Source organism: Parambassis ranga, chromosome 14 (genome assembly GCF_900634625.1).
Source record: "Parambassis ranga chromosome 14, fParRan2.1, whole genome shotgun sequence".
Classification (NCBI taxonomy): Eukaryota; Metazoa; Chordata; class Actinopteri; family Ambassidae; genus Parambassis; species Parambassis ranga.
Window position 1 is genome coordinate 10,475,658 of NC_041034.1, and position 19,623 is coordinate 10,495,280.

The 19,623-nt window shown below is 41.5% G+C and overlaps 1 protein-coding gene across 10 annotated transcripts in view; it reads left to right on the forward strand.

Moving 5' to 3' along the window:
* tiam1a (TIAM Rac1 associated GEF 1a) overlaps nucleotides 1–19,623 on the forward strand; it is a 42,814-nt gene that overhangs the window by 19,173 nt on the left and 4,018 nt on the right. For 3 of the 10 annotated variants that reach the window (XM_028421933.1, XM_028421929.1, XM_028421931.1), the window contains exons 10-24: nucleotides 1,683–1,829; nucleotides 2,018–2,092; nucleotides 4,630–4,800; nucleotides 5,615–5,719; nucleotides 6,602–6,683; nucleotides 6,924–7,010; nucleotides 8,982–9,194; nucleotides 10,084–10,217; nucleotides 17,612–17,836; nucleotides 18,084–18,152; nucleotides 18,246–18,371; nucleotides 18,484–18,592; nucleotides 18,701–18,880; nucleotides 18,951–19,069; nucleotides 19,159–19,267. In XM_028421933.1, the coding sequence (XP_028277734.1) occupies nucleotides 1,683–1,829; nucleotides 2,018–2,092; nucleotides 4,630–4,800; nucleotides 5,615–5,719; nucleotides 6,602–6,683; nucleotides 6,924–7,010; nucleotides 8,982–9,194; nucleotides 10,084–10,217; nucleotides 17,612–17,836; nucleotides 18,084–18,152; nucleotides 18,246–18,371; nucleotides 18,484–18,592; nucleotides 18,701–18,880; nucleotides 18,951–19,069; nucleotides 19,159–19,267 (1,951 nt within the window). The other 7 variants (XM_028421930.1, XM_028421934.1, XM_028421937.1 and 4 more) reach the window with 7 other exon arrangements.

The following is a 19,623-nucleotide window of genomic DNA, read 5'->3' on the forward strand; positions in this document are numbered from 1 at the left end:
CTGCATGCAAAGGTTAAAACACGCTACAACTGAGCAAGCAAGTAGGAAAGGAAATGCTGAATGAATCACACTGAGGTTTTGAAAGCCAAAATGAGAATAAAGTCTCATTTTTTTCTAAATTTAAATATAACAACTAATTCTAACAACCCAAATGAACTCTAGTGTTTTAGAACACACTATCAATTACCTGTCACGAGACACGTACACACTGAAATGTCCTCACCATTCAACATTCACATCATAGAAGAGAGTTGAAAAAGAAAACAAAGCATTCTTCCAATTTGTTCTCTTCTACAGCTGTTGACTGCTTTAGCTTGTGGCTATGATTCGAGTCACTCAGTGCTCAACGCTGTACTTGTTGTCACCTTTTTGCGCTCCAGGAATGTAAAGAATGAAACAGCACCGTAGATGGAATGATCTATATGCTGGTTTGCATCATGCTCCTCTATGCCAAATATCATCCAAGAAACAAAAAGCAGCATACAGAGAGAGAGAGGTGAAAACATACAAACAGGCCATCAGACACAGCAAACACACACACATACACACACATCAGACATTGACAGTGTTTTTTTGTGATTGGTGGATCAATATAAACTCTGTTAGTAAGCTGCCATCCCTGAGGCACTTTCCCACAAACAGGCTTAACACTCTCTGCCCCTTACCACCCCCCGCCCTCCTTCCTTTTACTGCCTACACCCTCACTTCCTTTTCCTTTGTCTGTGTCTCCCACTCTCTCTATCCTTTCTTAATCGGTCTTATTTTCTATCTTCTCTGCCTCACCCATCTCTATTTTTTCCCCATCTTCTTTCCCCTTTGTTTTTTATTCTTAAATTATCTGTCCTTCTTTAAACGCCTTTATAATATTGCACACATAGCACAGCTATGAAAATAATTCAAATTAAAATAAAATACATTAACAGAATAAAGAAGGGAGCTTGACAACTAATTAATAAAACAAAAAAAACATCAAATTTAACTAATTCATATTGCCTGAAGCAAAGTTAGCTGTCCTCTCTCTCAACTCTTGTTGAGCTGTTTTTTTTCTGTCACAAAATAGCATTTTTTTTCTTTCTACATTAATTCCTATTACCAAAAGAGACATTGTATTAAAATAGGCAGTAAAAAGGGGCCTCTTACACTGAGCTTACAAAACATGACAGATTCAGCTCCTATGTTTGAAGTGTGTTACTCTAATGAGTAGCGGCTGACGAAGTGACAGCATACAGTGACACCACTGTGCGATGTTGTGTGTACATAGAAGTGCATACTGTAGCATAAGGTATAGTAATACCGAGCTGCTTGTAGTCGAGTGTGAAGTAACCCAGAAATGCCAAAGCTGGATACTCTGCATTAGTTCTAAAGGTCCCTGAAGGAGATGAGAGGTTGAAAGCTTTCAGTGTGTGCCATTAGTAAAGCTGTGTGTTTCTACATGTTAGTGTGTTTACAGGCCGGCACAGACAGCTTCTACTGTCATGATACACATGCATAGGCTTCCAGTCCACTTATTTCAGGAAAATCCAAAATGAACTCTTTATGTCATTACATTAGAAAAGCTACAGATATTGATAAATTGAATAATTGTAACTGCATTACTCCTGTTTTGAAAAGGAAAGATGTGTCATGTTAAGGATACTTAATCTTCGGGTAATGCTGTGGTCTCTGTGTTCTCACTGCTTCAGGTGTCTGCCCGCACAGAAAGCAGCATCAGGAGGCGGAGCCAGGTGATGCCTCGTACTTTCAGTAAACGTCGGAGCCGGTTCTCTTCTCTCTGGGGGCTGGACACCGTCTCCAAGAGGAAAACCAAAGGACATCCGTCGATTGACCAGGTTTCTCATAGTGACACATTCACACACAAATGTTGACTAGATTAATCATTTTTGATAATGACACAATACCAAACAAATGTGACTAAATCACATGCTTTACATTTGCTTGCAATAGATATAATCATAGACATTATGTAGGTGATGCATTCAGATACATTTGACATAATTTGGTCTCTTTGTGGTTGCAGGTATTTATTGATGGGGCGGAGCCTGTGAGGAAGCCATTGGAGCGCATGTTTGAGGACTCTGTCAGTGAGCAATCTGTAAGAGCTTAGCCACATTTATTTATACACTCACACATAAAAGTAAAAGCAAGCTGCCTTCTCCTTAATATTGAGGGGAATGTTTTGCTGCACAAGCTAAAAGGCAAGCAGAATCAAAAGTAGGCCCCTTTTTCTTTTGTCTGTATCCTATCCTGCAGCCAAAGTGAAATGACAAAGGCCACAGACTGTACAATGGATGTTTACATCTATACTGTTTCAGTTTGGCATTAACAGAGCCCAAGCAGCTGTAGGCCAACTCCTTGCCATTGTTCGTCTCGCTTGTAAGCCAAGAGAAAAATCACTGGGGCATCTGATGAACCTTTGTACTTGTGCAATGGGTTACGGTCTTCCTAAGACCCTGAGGCCAATAACATCTCTGGATTTTCCACCTCCGTTCACTTAACTGAGATCCTTTTGGTGCTGTGGCTCTTCATTTGGTGGGTTATCTGTGTTAGGCTGCAAATCCCTTCTGCACCAATGCACATTTACTGTATTTGAGGTCAGTTTCAAGTTCTTCTTCTTACTTTAATATTTTCAGACACTCATGTCTCTCTTCAATGGGGAGTGATTGAAGAAATTTGCAGTTCCTCCTCCTGCATCTGTCAACAAACTATTCTCATCTTTGTCTTTGCTGAACAAATTTAGATCTGGAACAGCTTTCTCAGAAATAATGCCGTTATTCCTAAAATCCCCTGTCTTTTGGTATTTTATCAAACATTTCTAAATCAGTGTCGACACATTCCCATTTCTATTTTTCCTTAGCTGCAGGCGATTCCTGCTGTATCTGCATCAAATATACTATCAACTGGAGGGGTATTTCTGTCTGGTGATCCCGCTGAGACAGATTTGATCTGATATGTTCAGATCATTAACTTTCTGATGTTTCAACAAATTATGCAGACATTTGCTACCAAAGGGTCTGGCAGTTTTGCACCATCTGTGCTCTCCTACCTCTGCTGTATTGACCACAATACGAATGTAAATAATGAATTATGTTAAAAAAAACAGATGATACAAGGCAACCTATCAAAGTATTAATCATTAAAAAATGAATTAAGAAACCTTTATAAGTCCCACAATGGGGAAATTGCTTAAGGCAGCCCAGCAAAGAGCACCATACACCAGTGAGTACACTGGAGGCTATGCAGGTAAAGTGCCTCGCCCAAGGACACAGAACAGTGACTAGGGAGCAGTTGGGATTGAACCACCAACCTTCCGGTTATTGGACAACCCTGCTATACCACTGTGCCACTGCTGCCCCATCATGGTGTGGTTAGCAGTAAATTTATATAAGCTGTGAGGAAAAAATGTCCAATTACCCATGGGTTGTGCAAGGACATGCATTCAAGTTCCATATTTCATGAGAACTGGTAAAAGGCGGCAGATATGAAGGGGATGAGTAAAGGCAGGCCTCTGTCTGAACCCAGCAGATAGAAGCAAAATCTGCAGCAGTAACTTGGCCCCCAGCGGCAGAATCAATTTCCTTCCACCCACGCTTCGACTTCAGCTGGCAGGGATATGAGATGACCATAAGGAAATGCATAGATGCAACATGCTTCAGTTGGTTGTAAACTAGAGCTGGAATTGCTGCATCAGTAACATAAATTTAGATGTTTGTCAATTAGCATTTCCAGATAGATTAGCTTAAAATGTTCACATCTGATGGAGCTTTAATTCTCTATTTGTTCTTGGGAATCCCATTGTTGGCGAGTGAGGAAATGAGAATTTAGTTCGCCTCCTAGAACCCTCCCTCCTGCCCCCCAGCAGAGGCATCCCAGATAGGCCAGGAGGGGAGCCAGATGGTGCAGAGCAGGGCTGGGAGTTCAGGGAGTTGGGGGGAGGTACTAGTTACAGAACCCCCAGTCTGTTGTCTGTCTGAGAAAATGTGTGGGTCGTTCTGTTTAAATGTATTTTGTTTGTACAGAGATCTGCTGTTGCCTGCTCTCTCCTGCTCTAAGTTCATTTTAGCAGGGACCACCAGCCCTGATTGTTAACTGTCAGCAGATTGTATGGTGTGAATGAAAGATAGGGAGAGGAGGTAGCTGATGGAGTGATGTACAGATAGGGGAAAGGGCACCAGAAGGAGAGGCCGTGATTAATGGGAGGAGGGGTGTGATCAAGGAATGAAAGAATAAATGTGGACGCTGTTACTTGATAGGAAGAGATACGTTACAGACAGTATGAGGTCAAATAGAAGAGACGAGTGAGAGCGCTGCCAGATTGCCGAAGGTCAGACTGATGGGCTTAAAGGTTACAGACTACGTTTTGAACAGAACGCACACACATATGTAACACATACTCATGCAGGGACACAACTGTATCAAGAGACTCTCATCAACACAAATGAATTAGATTTTGTAATCTAATCTCCTGATGCTTTCAGGCAGGCCACCACCGGGATCCATCATATTAGTCTAATCAATATAAGATCATCTAGTTCTATTTGTGCAGATGATATAATTACCTGTGTGATTTCAGCTTTTTGAATTTTACTGAGCAAAACATTGTATTTGTGTGTCTGTGTGTTGTATTTTCAGAAGGAGAAAGAAGGCTCTTTGAAAAGTCTCCCACAGCAAAATGCAGACAGTGACATTTGGGTCCCTGATTACCTTAAACCCTCCTGGGTGTGTCTGCCCAACAATCAGCCTGTCCTGGCCATCGTACAGCCTGGCGAGACAGCGCTGGAGGTCCTGAGTGCTGTCTGCAAGGTGGGCCATCACTGATAGTGTATTGAACAGTACATCGTGTATCAGGAAAATGATCACAGCCTGCACTGAGAACACACAAATGTTAGAACTAAAACTCGAAGCAAATACTTTATTTTTTTGAACACATGGAATCATGTCTCTTAAAACTGCACACAGCTCTGTTGTGGAGGGTATTAAATACAATATATGGTTACATAAAGAAAATAATATATCACCATTTTACAGTAGGTTGACAACTAGAGACAGAAAAAAATGCAAACAAGTCCACACACAGTTCCCGGTAATGGAAAAAAAACAATACATAATTAGATGCAGATCTTCTTAAATGCAAATCTGAGAATACCTGGGATCTGCTCTCAGACTGCTGGTGTTACATCTATTCATGTTTTTCCTTACCTTACAATGTCACAGCTAGTCTATTTACTTTTCCTCTCCACTTCATCTCCTCTTCTCCCTAATGGTCTCAGTCAGACACTATAGAATAATGATGCTTACTGATACGTTCCACTTAAAGGTCTGTTGATACACATGTATAAAGATGATTAACGTCTGCGTATGTGTGTGCATGCATGCAGTAAACATGTCACAGGGAACTGGAGCATCTAATTTATGGTGCCTGTGTTGATACACGCATGTGAACGTGGATTTCTGACATGGTTGCATAGTATGTCCACGTCCTTTAGTTAGGGGAAGCCACAAGCGATAGTGTGTGGTAATGGTAATGATAAGTGGAGTATTATGTATGAGGCATCATGTCTGATGTCTGAATACATTGTTTATGATTGTCTAATTTAGCCTGTCTTGTTGCCTCCAGACACATAAGATCGACCCCTCTGGCCATTATCTGCGTTTAAAAGTTTGGGTTGACAACCAGATGCTTTTCTACGTTCCAACATTCGAAGAAGACATCTCTGATCTGGTGAGGACACACATACGGAAGCTATACCTTGAAATGTATTGGTTCATCATCCATCTAATCATCAAACACACATCTATCATTCATAGGATTCAGTTTTGTGTTCCAATTTTGGGTCTGCACCTTATTATTAATTAATTTTCATTTCGTTATTGGCAGACATGGATGCCAGCTTGTCCATGTTTTATGACTTGGTTGCTGATTTGCAATGCATATAATATTCCCAGAATGTAAAAAAAAAACGAAGCATATGCTATAAATTATGTAAACTGGTTTTCAAATTGTATTGTGTGTACTGTGAGCCACCCATGTGTGTTTTTGTGTGTGCCTGTGGACTTTTCTTACTATTCATATAAACAATCATTGAAAAAGACTTCACCTCCACATTATTCAGCCTCGGTAAATGAATTCTCTTTGCGACGGCGCTTTGTAGGTGACACACTGAAATCTTTCTCAAAGCACAATCATTGTATAACTCGCTCTTTTTCCTCAAGAGCTCTTTTTATCTTCCTGCTTTGATCAGTGACTCATTTCACCCTCTTTCATCCTCCGTCTATGATATTGCATTATTATTTCTCCTCGGTGAGGGTTATTACACACTGCAGACGCCTGTTCCCGTCTGTTGCTCCATACACACAGCTGTGTCTATGCCCCTGCCCCGCTGTGAGGTCACGGCCACGTCTGAGCACCCACTCACTTCACAGGCTTGACCTGGATTTTGACCCTGCAACTCTCACAAGCAATTGCTCTGCTAAGGAGCCAGAATGATACCTGAATATATTTGAATACATTCTTAACAGATGAACAGGCTGACCTTGACCTTATCAATTCAGCAATGTTGCTATCCTTCCATTGTGTTTCTATTAAATGTAATTTTTTTTGCAGCTTTATAAAGAGATCGAGATTTGCCCCAAAGCTACCAAGGTGATCCGCTTTCACAAAACCGAGTCCTGCACCATTGGATATGGTATGCTTGTCTCTGACAATAACCCTCAATTCCTGACACACTCTGAAATTCTGTATCAAATTGATTTGGACTTTATTGAGTCATGCTTTGTTAATGACTTAAATGGGGATGACCCAATGTGGATGTAATCGCTCTGTAGTCATGCAGCAGCACTTCTCACTGTCAAATAAAGATATGTTCAAGAGAATGTGAGGACAAAAAACAATTAATCTTTCTCTGTCTAATGATCTGTGCCTATAGGGTTTTCCGTGGCGGTTATAGATGAGGACAGTGTGCAGCAGCTTCACATTACTGAAGTGAAAGCAGGTGGACTGGCTTCAGCTAAAGGTAAGCCAATGTATTCATTTAAAATAATAAACACACTGAAACATATAACATCCTGAAGGACAAAGCAAGATAATGATGACATCGCAGTGCAGTAAAAGCGGATATGTCTCCCTCATGCTATCATTAGAAACACAGAGAAACACCTGATTATTCAAATAATGCAAAAACACAATGTACAACAACAACAGATCCACACAGAAACCACAAGCCAAAAATTGTGAAGCAAGATACAGATAGGAATGATCAAAATGTTAATAAAATGTAAGTCACATTAAGGTGGTCAAATGTGAAGCATTCAGGGCGCATCAAAATGTTAAGGTGTGATATAAACATGAGCATTTGTTTGACAAAGACGTTATGTAGTACAAAAACACTTAGCAGCATGTCTACAAAAACATGACTCATCTACAAATTATTTTAGAAGGTACAACACATAAAAACAACAACAACAATAACAACAACAAAGAGCTGTGGATTTATGCTTCCCTTTCCTTCCTGAATTCCTTTGTCTGCTTTGAACAGCTGGGGCAGGAGAGCAACCCCCATTCACTCGTCCCTATCTTTTAACCAAGCCGCAGAGACCTAATGGGTTTGAGCAACATGCCCCCGCTCTGTAGATACAACACTAATGTATAGAAAATAACTTGTCCCACTACTTTGCCCCAGGGTCACACCAAGGTTACTCAAGTGTGAGATTGTGCCCTCCAGTGTATTAGCTATCTAAAAGCTGCAAGCTTAACAGGCTTCCAGCAGCCAGAAGACACAGCTGTACTGACTAACCTCTATAGGCGAGCAGAAAAAAAAAGCTTGTAGCCTCCACTTTATTTTTAAACACAATGCACCTTTTTGCAATGATGCACTTCATTTTGCTGAATCACAGGATTAAGTGTGGTCCATGTGCAAGCTGTGAGTCTTTGTGTGTCTGCACATGTGGTTTATTAAGAGTGAAGAGAATGAATGAAGAATGAATGAGATCAAGCTTCAGTTTCTGCAGGGTATATGCAGAAACCAGGCCAGCAATGGACAAGGAGCCCCTACAGGATCTTTTTCTCTCTCTCTCAATGTAATTTCTGTTTCCTCCCTCCCCCCCACAGAAGCACACACACACACACACGCACACACACACACACACACACACACACAAAGCAGTATATGACCAGAGGGGTTATCTCTCTCTGTCCAATAAAGGCTCTGCTTCAGCTGACATTTCACATCCCAGACAACTAGGTCATAACTTACGGCTAAATATGTGCCTTGTGTCTTTATACATATGTAACTGTGTCCCTGTTTATTGCAGTATGCGGCACATTGTGTAAATCGCAAAATGATGACATAAAATCACCCTAGAAAAAAACAAAAATCATGAGACGAGCACATCTGACTAGATTAACAGGACCAAAAACCTCCAGAGGACAGGTGAGACTACTGCCAGGTCTCTTAAACAGCTGTCACAACCAATCAGGGTCATCTGTGAGTCTAGCCTCTAATTGGTCAACTGATTGAGTGTTAATTCTTAATTAACAAGAGCCAGGCACAGGTGGCTGAGGGGAGGGGCGTAAGAAAAAGCTGCACTGTGGTGAAGTCAGTGCTTTCTTTATACAGTATAGCAGCGCATGCACACTGACGAGACAGGAATAGACAGGTATTGCACACTCCCTCTTAAATCCATCCAGTCTTGTTAGCTCATTATTTGCCTTGAGCAAGAAAACAAGCATGGGAGGATGCATTTTTAATGTACTGGAACACATTAGAGGTTCATCATGTCCGATTAGCTGCGGAGCTGCTGTTGGAAAAATATAGAGCTGAAGTTTTGTTTGTGAAGATCATTTGTACACATTATCACTAGTCCATAGGAAAGATGCTGTAACAGGAGATGTCATGACCCTTTCAACTTCTGTGCAGTGTTTTTATTCTTCAGTTTTTTTATATGTAATATATATATATTTTACATGTGTTTTCACTCTTTGCCAGGTTTGAAATTAGGGGATGAGATTCTGTTACTGAATGGCAAGCCTGCATCAGCACTCCAAATGGATGATATGAGGGCTGCATTTGTAAACCAAACGCTGACCTTGAGTGTCAGCACCCTACCCCTGCTGGACCCTCGGGTGCTGTGCTCCCTTCCACCCCGACGCTCTGATGGAGAGCAGGACCTGGCCACAGACATCTTCTCCCAGAGCCAAGGTAAGGCTTCATAGTGCTGATGGTGTTTTTACATTGTTTTCAGTAATAAAATTAGATAACTGGCGATCAGGGAGAAGGAAATTGTGCATAAATTAGCATCTTTGTCCAGCTTCGAACCTGACTATGTTTGTAGTTTAGTCAAAGCTGTTTCATGCTGTCATATATCTGAACTTTCTGCTGATACATAATAGCTTATTGTTAAAATCTTTGAAACAAAACTATTGTTCCTCTTTTTTCTGTATTCATAGTTTTTGTCGTACAACCATACACCCACTATACCCTCATCTTTGTGCGGTGAAAAACAATGTGATGGAGGGTGAATAGGGCAATCTGCTAATTATGCACGGATGCTGTCTGATGCCTAACCTGCATACAGCCCCCAGTCTTCCTCTGACCTGCTCTTTTTAGTTGTGCAAGGGCACCATTTGTATTCCATCTAAACTGGGGCTTGCAAAGCACACGGCTGACAAGCTGGCATTGTTTATACAGGGAATCGGAGAAGTATGAATATTAATATTAATCCTTCAGCAGTGTGGAACTGTCATTGTGGAGGGTGCGCCATATGCAAAGGGTCAGACAGAGTAAAACACCTCCAGCAGCCAGATGGAGTTTAAAGATGATGTCATGCATAAGCGGACACTTTTAATTGGAAATTTATCTCAAAGTATGGACAGAATAATAACTAAAAAATGAAAGGCTTATTATAGGGCTGTTTTTTTATTATTTTTCTGAACAATGTCATTTATCTCAAGCACAGATTAAATGTGATTAATTGTTTTGTTATGGTGGAGACACTCCATCAAAAAAGAACGTATTGACAGATAGAGTCAAATAAATTAACAGACTCGGCATGCATGTATTCAGCTCTGCCTTGTGTCTCCGTTTGTAGAGGACATCTTGGATGAAGTGTCAGGTTTGACACTGGAGAGCCCAGATGAGAGTCTGGATGAGGGACCTGGACTGATGGCACAGTGTCCCGGTGATCATCCGGAGGATAAAACCTGCATGGGGAGCAGACAGAAGGTAGGACATGGCATGCAAAGGTGCAACTTATGATGTAAATACAGACACTGGTGTACACCTGTGCAAAAGAACACATATACCTGCAACAGTTAAGTTCTCCAAACAGTGCAGTGCTCAATCTGTTAGATGACACACTGCCATCAAAGCAGCTTTAATATTAATTTAGAATCACTGCATTAAATGACTTGGAGAGCAGCATGGATAATTTGGGGTAACCCAATTAAACCATTAAAACAAGTTGATTGTGTCCTGTGGCTAATAACCATTTTAATTGTGGTACGTCACAAACTTGCCTCTAGAAAATAAGTTCAGTAAACAGTGGCAGGCAGCATGGAAGCTAGCGAGTAATTTTAACCTGGAGTGGATGGCAGTTGTGTGATGTATATAGATATTTTATTGGTAAATTGTTTACAGTGCATTTATGCATTTTATTAAGTCCTAAAGTACACTCTGGTTGCATGGTTGTGGTGCAGTCAATGGCCACATGCAGTGTGTGTGTATGTGTGTGTGTGAACCTGGCGGCCCTAGCATATGAACAGATGTGTGTGTAGTAGATGTGTGTGTATGCTCTGGAGCACAGAAATGGAGACCGACAGGTGAGTGAAAGAGTGAGTGAACAGCATCACTTTCTAATTAAGATTATGTCTGGTCTGATCAGGGTCGGCGCAGTGATTGCTGGGACAGGCCGTGTGCCAGCCAGTCTCCCTTGGATACGGTTGTCACTTTCATTACCATGGCAATGTCTGATAGCCAGTAACCACCAGAAACATTTTTTCCATATCTCTGTTGATAGCCTGGGCATGAACAAAAGATGAGGAAAGGGACGGGACAGCACTGTGTTCTCTCTTCGATGTGTGTCAGTGAGCTTGAGTCTGGAAGGGAGAACTAACGGGTGAGGTCAGAGCCGGCTCCGGTCTAGACTCAGTCCTGTTGGACAGTGGCGGTTCTGTGACTCAAATGTGCCATTATTAGTTGGCAGCATAGTCTGAGAAGATGAGAGAAATACCGACAGATAGAGGCGAGGAGGCCTTCTGAAGTCTCATTCGGTTTCCTTGATGGGATGGAAGAATTCAGTGAGTTGTTAAAGCTTACAAAACAGTTTAAACCTCAGCCCAGTTTATAATTAACATTTAACAGAGTCTGCTATTTTAGGCTGTTAGTGTTTGTACGCACTGAAGGAAATCATCTCAAATCTGTTCAAACTAGCGAAACAGAAGAAAACTCAAACTGCAGCATGCAGTCTTTATATAACACATTTAAATGGTGTGCGGTTTAATCATTTAAATGTTTATGAAGTGTTGCCAGTACCAGAAACATAATCTATCTTATATCTAGGAGATGCAAATGTGACACAAACAAGATCTTATCTTCAATTTTGCTTTGCTATGGGAAACCAAAATACTATGTTTATACTTCTGATGTTTTACCCCAATACACTGCACATGTGAAACACTAAAGGTGTTGTGCATACTGTGTTGTTCTGTTCTTCATGTTTCCCCACAGGCTGCTCCACATATAATATGACATATATTATATGTAGAGCAGTCACATATAAAAAAATCTCAGAGAAGATTCAAAGATGCAAACTCCTGGTACACATTAGAAACATAAAGGAGGAGTAAAGTAAAGTTTTGGAACACAGTTCTAAGGACCACTGAGTCAAACATCAACCTCTGTTAGAATGATGGGGAGGGTGCTGTCTGCACACAGTTCTAAACCTAGGGCGAAGGCAACCTGACACCTTTTTAGGGTGGAACGGTGGACTATGCTGTATTTTCAGGACGTTATGTCTGATTGGCCATTGTGGACTGAATATAAAAACATTTTCCTTAATAAAGGAGGTCTATAATCTTCATCTCACCTTTCTTGTGTCTCATTTGCATCCTCTAATTTCCATCGGCTGTCTGTCTTTAACCTCCTTTTTTCCCCCCATCTTCCCTCTGTTCTCCTTGGCTCTTTGATTTACTGTCATATTTTGTTCCCATAATTGAGTGCAACAATGTGACCATGTCCTGTCTCAGACACAACAGCTCTACTGATCACTCAGTCTTCTTATCTGCTGTCCTTTTGTTTTGAATGTCCTTCCTTTCCTCCTGTCCTTCCAGTTTTCCTTTTGATGTTGGACCCTTTTTTCCCTCCCTCCTCCTCCTCCTCACTAACCCCCTGCTGTTCATTACCATAAACAACATGAGGCTGCTGTTGGCTCTCACACAGCTCGTTTCCTTAGCTCTCCAGCCGGCTGACCTTATCTTGAACACTTGGATGCATTCCTTTGTCAACACAGACAATCCCAACCTGCCACAAAATCCATGGGAACAATAAAAAGAAAGCAAACAAACAAACACAGAATTCTGAATTTTCTTTAAAAAAATGGTGTTGTTTTCCCCCTAGTTAATCAGTCTTTTGTCTCCCCACTCCCCTTTTGGAAAATCTCAGAAGTGCTAAGAATTGTGTCTTACCTCATTTTACCCAGGGCCTGCAGTCACATAGTGACAGAAACTGAGGGAGGAGGGGGGGGGGGGGACAAAGTGGGACAATTTTAATTATCCCCACATTCTAATTACTTCATTCTCCACAGTGTTTCACATCATTTAGTGGAAATAAATGAGTGTCTGGCTAGCCGGAGGAAAATTTGAATGTTCATTATTTTAGACAAAGCACTGAACCACCTCTGCAATATGATAAACCAACTGACGAATAAAACAGTGATTGCCTGGGATAACAACGATAATGGTGATGATGGTGATTGCTAGTGTTCTCCTAGGTGTAGTCAGCCTCGCTGACAAGTGCTGGTTGTAATTTACATGTGTCTATCAGTTCAGCTTAGGGTTATTTGAAATGGAAAATACATTAATCAGTGTGGTTGGAAGATGGGGGGAGACAGTTTTCATTAGGGTTTGTTTTGATTAAGTACTGATGGTATAATTGCATGTAGTTCCATGCATGCAATGTATTTATTTAATGTAGTTAAAGTAGTCACTGATTACAATATATCCATAAATACCCTGTATCTTTTGTCTTTCTGTAGTATTTTTACCGATTTAAGACATTTCAGTTCTTTATCCTTCACTGTTTACTGCACACTTATTTAACTGACTTCTTATTAGGTCAGTCATAGTCGTTGATGTGCTTCCACAGTTTACCACAAGAGGGAGCACTGTGCTGATTCTTTACGCCTGCTATAAAAACTATGCAAACGGATCAGAAAGTGGTGGTTTGACTGGTGACAGTAATATTTCAGCAGATTTAACTTATTGCGTGCTAGACATGATCATTTCACCTAACATTTTTTTCACTTCTTGCTGTTAATTGTGTGTAGTCAGGAAAATGTTTCACACTCACATTTTGATGGAGGGAAGAAGCTTTCAGCTGCTACAATCTAAACGCGTAGATTTGTGAAGACTCGTGTCATAACATGATCATCCTTTCACGCCAGATTAGATGATTAAAGTCTCTCTGTATATCCCATCATTCCTCACAGGGATTTATGGATTTGCATTTTTTCCTGATTTCAAATGAAAGTGAACTTTTAGACGTCATCTTCTACTCCCTTCTTCCTCCTTCGCCTCTCTCACTGCTCGCTGATATTCTCAATGTCACAATGTCAGTTGTTTTTTTGTGAACATCAAGGCGGGAAAACAATGTTCTATATTTGTATTCGCATATTTCTGCATGTTAAATGTATCCCATGTGTGGGGTTCTTCTTTATGCCAAATATGTGGATATGTGTAATCTCTGTTTACCCTATGTGCGTGTGGTTTCAGCTGATGGGTGTGTGAGCAGGTCTGTGCTTGCCTCCAAGCTCCTCCCTCATACTGTACTTGACTCCCTCTCTGTTTTGAAGGGTGAGTCGGGGATGTAGGACATGTGTTGGACTTATTGGAGATAAGGTATTGCTGCTGTGACCTTTTACACACTCTTTGCCTGGTTCTAATTGGTTATATTTTTGTTGTTGTTGTTATTACATGTCTGATTTACAAACCATTTGACATTTGAAATGCTCATTCTTGAAGCTTTTGCTGTCCGGCACATTTTTGGACACAGATTTTGTGACACTCATCCAGTTGGCATAGAATCCGTGACCCACCCTTTAACATTCTTTTCTTATCAACGCTCTCACATCTGCATATCAGTTGGATTTAAGGCATGTATTGTGTAACACTTGTTACTGGACTAGCAAACATGGTGTTGTGAATGGTACCTGAAACTCTAGTTAGGTCAGAATGTCATATCAGACTGGTTCGACTGACAGGAGGTCTGGGTTTGTGGCCAGATGTGTTCTTATGATCATGCCATCATTCTGATGTTTTCTTATGCTGGTTTAAGTCGTATGCAAGCTCAAATACTTAATACTGATATAATAATAATTGCATTTTTGTTCAATAAGTCTTAAGACAAGTGGCATGAGTGTCTCTAAGCTGTGATGAAGAGAGAGAAAGAGAGAGAGACAGAGGGAGGGAGGGATAGGCAGATGTCTCTTGTCTTTTCCTGCTGGAGTGCTTGGCTCTCGCCACCCACTGCTTCCTCACCTCCCATTTTCTCCTCCCTCCTTCTTCCATTTCTCCTGAGGATGTGATGTTTGATCTTGTTTAATGTTATATCCTACACCTCCGCTGCTGCTGCTGCTGCTGTGGCTGCTGATCTTGAACACCTGGACAGAAGACTCAGAGGCAACAAAAACAGAGACCGAAGAGAAGAGAGAGCGGGAACAGGCAGATGACAGGGGAGCAAGCAGAGGCAGCCCGGGGATTGAGAAAGAGCGAGTGATTGGATAGGCACTGTAGGATAAGGTGACATGAGAGCACGCTTGTTCATGGCAATCTGTTCTATTCAATCTGTGTAATGACCTATTTGTTCAGCTGCAGCGGTAATGATTTCACCCAGCGGTAGTAGTTTGTAGAACAGAGCGAGTGTTGAATAGGTGGCACTTAGTTTCTCACTTTTTGATCACTTTGGCTGGATAAGTGCACCATCCATATGTTCAGCACAGTCATACATTTTTGAGGGGAAAAGCAGCAGCTTTCTGGCATTGAGAGAATGCAGAGAAATGGAAGATTCCTGGACAGGAAATGAACACCTGACTCTTTATTGGAATCTGTAGGACCTGCCAGGATGTCTGCTTTCAGGAGGAACAGGAATTCCAAAGCCTCGGCCGAATCCATCTATGATATGTTACAGCTGGTGAGCCGTGCACTCTGTGTGTGTCTGTGGTGGCTTGTGTAGTGATGTGATCCCACAAAGGTCAGTGATTATGTCATAGTACTGTCCCCGCAGTGCTAAGCCACTGTATGCTTATGCTCAATCCGCAGTGGAACAAACCATTCTAATGATTTATGTAATATTGGTGTTTCATCATCACACGTGGTGTTTGCATGAACTGCTCATGATCCTGATCTGATTTCAGCGCCTGTACTCCATGCTTTGCTGTGCTGCATACTGGCACACTACACAGGTTGGTTCAGGTTGGGCTCAGCTGTTCAGAAACGTAGACAATCGAAGAAGAATTTAGCCATTTAAGTCAAAGAATCTATTTTGCAATCTACAAAATATTTATGTTGGTATGTTTATCAATTAAGCTGTCACATTCCAATTCCATCTTCTCTCCCTATCTCCTGCTGTCATCTGCCTCTGTCACAGCTCCATCTGTCACTTGGCTGTGGTTGTCAAGGGCACGACCGTGCCTGTGAGGGGCAAGATTGACAGTGTCATTGCTCAATTTTGTGTGTATAGAAAAACAGAAGCATTATTACAGCGTGGATCATTGTATCTGTTTGCACATTGATGTTTTTTCAGCCCGTTTGTGGACAAAGTTTTAAAGTAGCATATGTAGTACATGATGTTCTTTTCTGTTCTGCAGATAAAGTTGGATGTCCAAACATGATCAGTTCATAGTGATGCGTTCAATGTGGAGAGAACAACTTGGTTGTGAGAAAAGATCGTCCTCACATACTTTAGTTTGTTTGTCACCGAAGGAAGTCATTACACTTCAGTATCGGCATCTTTGTCGTGTGTGTGTGGATGTGGCAGTCTTGTGAAACTGGTTTGAATACCACAGAGGAAAATTATGCTTGTCATTGCTGGAGCCTGACAGGAGACAAACCGTGGAATCAGCAAAGACAGGCTGACCAGCTGTGTGCAGAAACACACAAGCAGGTGCATCGTGCTGTCACAGATTACAATTAATATACACTCCATGCAGGTGAAGAATATTTTTGTGACGTACGATTCTAAAACTCTTTCTATGAATCACACAGATGACTGCAGGTCTGAATTAGAAGCAGTAATCCTATCAAATTAAGTGGTGGCTGAAAATTGGATTGCTCCCCTGCTTTGTGTTCTCTGCAGTTACAGATTTTGCATCATCTGATCAATGAGCAAAGAAATTCCACTGCGATGATGTACTGGGTTTAGTTGTAGTTGTACGGTCTAAAGTAAATATTGGTTCTGTGGTGAGTCTTTGTGTGTAAATTCCTTACAGTCAAGATATGTTGTGCAGGCTGAGCCACACTTTTAAAGGTTGTCCTTTTATTCTTATCTTTCAGTCCTGGTTAAAAAGAGTTAATAAAAGATCTGAGGCTCACAGTCCTCACAATCCTGGATGGTCAAACAGTCCCATCTTATTGATCAACATTTGGCATGAACCCAGATATGGTTTCATTTTCAATCATCGGGAGTTATTATGTTCACATTATACTAGCTGACCGTATGCCTCATTGAAATGAAATGCTGCTGCTTTACCCACATTGCATTTTAGATGTGTCTTAACACATCCAGCCTCTCACTTTCAGTGACGCCTCTATGCCTCTACTTCTCTGTTTTTCAATCTCTGGTGTACTCTTCACTTTTGCAGCCTTGGGACCGCGAAGGGAAACAACTAGATGTGGACAGAAACTCTTGATCCTGTACTATTTATGATCTTGTGTGGGTTCCAGTGTGGAATGTGTGCGCGTCGGTATGTAGGATGGTGCCTCTGAGCTTTTTTCCGGAGGTTGTTGACCCCCGTTACTCATCAATGCTGAACAAGGACTGTGACTTTGTAGTTTTACAAGTAGTTGCTGTACCAATTTATATTTGTAGGTTTGCTACAGCCAGCGAGGTAAAAAGGGAAGATATCCTCACTTTTTTTAATCTATTAGGCCTATTTAGTCTGACAGGTCTGCTCATGTTTGGTATTTTTGATGCTAGGGAGGTAGGTCGGTGTTGTCATGGCACGTTTTTGCAGGAATGTGTTATATGTAGTGCATTTCTCCCATTCGCTTTTATGTATATTTGAGCATGGATAATATTGATGTTTCCTTTTTATATTTCACCTAGCTGCACAAACCGGCATCAAAATGACCCTGAAAGCCCTTCAGAATATGTGATGTTTTGTTTATTTGTCTTCTTCTGAACAGAGCACGGAGCAGGTCACTGCTTTCTGCCGCAGTCTCCATGACATGAATCCCCTGGAGTGTCCTATGTCATCCTCCTCATCGTCGTCTTCGTCATCCCTCTCTCCGAGCCCAGTGTCAGCTTTTCCGCCCTCAGCAGGCGCCGCCACCCAGAGACAGCTCTCCCATGCAGACAAACTGCGCAAGGTCATCAGTGAATTGGTGGAGACTGAAAAGACTTACGTCAAAGTGAGTTCACAGACTCTCTGTTGTGTTTAAGCATTCTAAGAAAAAAAATCTGCCAGTTTTGTCAACATAATCACTGACATGCTTTTTGTGTCATGGTGTGTTATCTTAAGACTTCTTTCTTCTTTCTATTATTTAAACATCTGTGCTTCATTAAACAGCGCTCACATCAACAGACACCCACGCATGCCCTGCCTTATTACTCCCTGAGCATCACACTGATCTTGTTCACATTTCTTCCCTTTGTCAGGATCTCAGCTGCCTAATAGAGCGCTATTTGACACCTTTGCAGAAAGAAAGCTTCCTTACACAGGATGAGGTACGTTAATTCTGATCTGTATCACCATAAAATAAAGTACACTAGATGTAAATGTAACATAAGATAGTACTGATTGGTCTGTTTGTGTTGTAGCTGGACATTTTGTTCGGTAACCTCGGTGAGATGGTGGAGTTCCAGGTGGAGTTTCTCCGCACACTGGAAGATGGAATCAGACTGGTGCCAGACCTGGACAGATTGGAAAGGGTGGAGCAGTTTAAGGTGCATCATTTATTTTATTAAGTCTCTTTCTGGCTTACTTCCTCTTACTGCCTCATAGAAAACAGTTGAAGTGATGTTAGATGGTGTTTGACATGCTCGTCTGTTTACACAGAAGGTGCTGTTCTCCCTGGGTGGTTCATTCCTTTATTATGCCGACCGCTTTAAGATCTACAGCGCCTTCTGCGCCAGCCACACCAAGGTCCCAAAGGTCTTGACTAAAGGTAAATATTGGTTTAGCTCCCACTACTATCTGCATGTGCTTATGAATGACTGCATGTTCTGCAGTGTGTTTTCTTGCCCATGATTGAATACTCTTCCTGCTCCTCCAGCAAAGACCGACCCAGATTTCAAGGCTTTCTTGGCTGAGAGAAACCCCAGACAGCAACACTCGTCCACTCTGGAGTCTTACTTGATCAAACCCATTCAAAGAGTCCTGAAGTACCCACTGCTGCTAAAGGAGCTCTACTCACTCACTGACCCTGACAGTGAGGAACACTACCACCTGGATGGTAAAGCTTTTGTTACCACTGTGAGATGTTGTTGTTGAAGCTCTTCATAATGAATTAATGTCCCATTCAGTTGCGATGAAGGCCATGAACAAAGTTGCGAGTCACATCAATGAGATGCAGAAGCTGCATGAGGAGTATGGAGCTGTTTTTGACCAACTCATCAATGAACAGACTGCAGATAAAAAAGAGGTAACGCCCACACTACTCATGGTCAATCTGGAGTCCCAGAAGTTATTCTACACGTTTTAAATTACACATTTTTCTTCAACCTGTCTCAGGTGGCTGACCTCTCAATGGGGGATCTACTGCTACATTCCACTGTGGTGTGGATCAACCCTCCGTCCTCTTTGGTCAAGAGCAAAAAGGACCCTGAATTAGCTGCTTTTGGTAAGGATACAAATAAATTACATATTTGAAAGGATTTTGTGGTGCTATTGAAATATTCACAATGCTTTGTAATTGTTTTTTTAAGAGTAAATATCAAAGGATGATTTTTACATGGCCTAAGCCTTTCTATTTATTGATGACATTGTAACAGTTGCAGGCCAGGCATATAAGTCTAATAAATTTGGCTTGGGGGGCACGTGGCAAAGAAGCAAATCCAGTTGGGCGTGCGGGTCACAAAGGATCTTTGCATTATTTTTTAACCTCTTCCCATTTGCAGAATATTAATGAGATGACATGCAATTCTCACACAGTCAGATGTTCCCAAATGTATTTTAAAATTTCACTTCACTGCACTT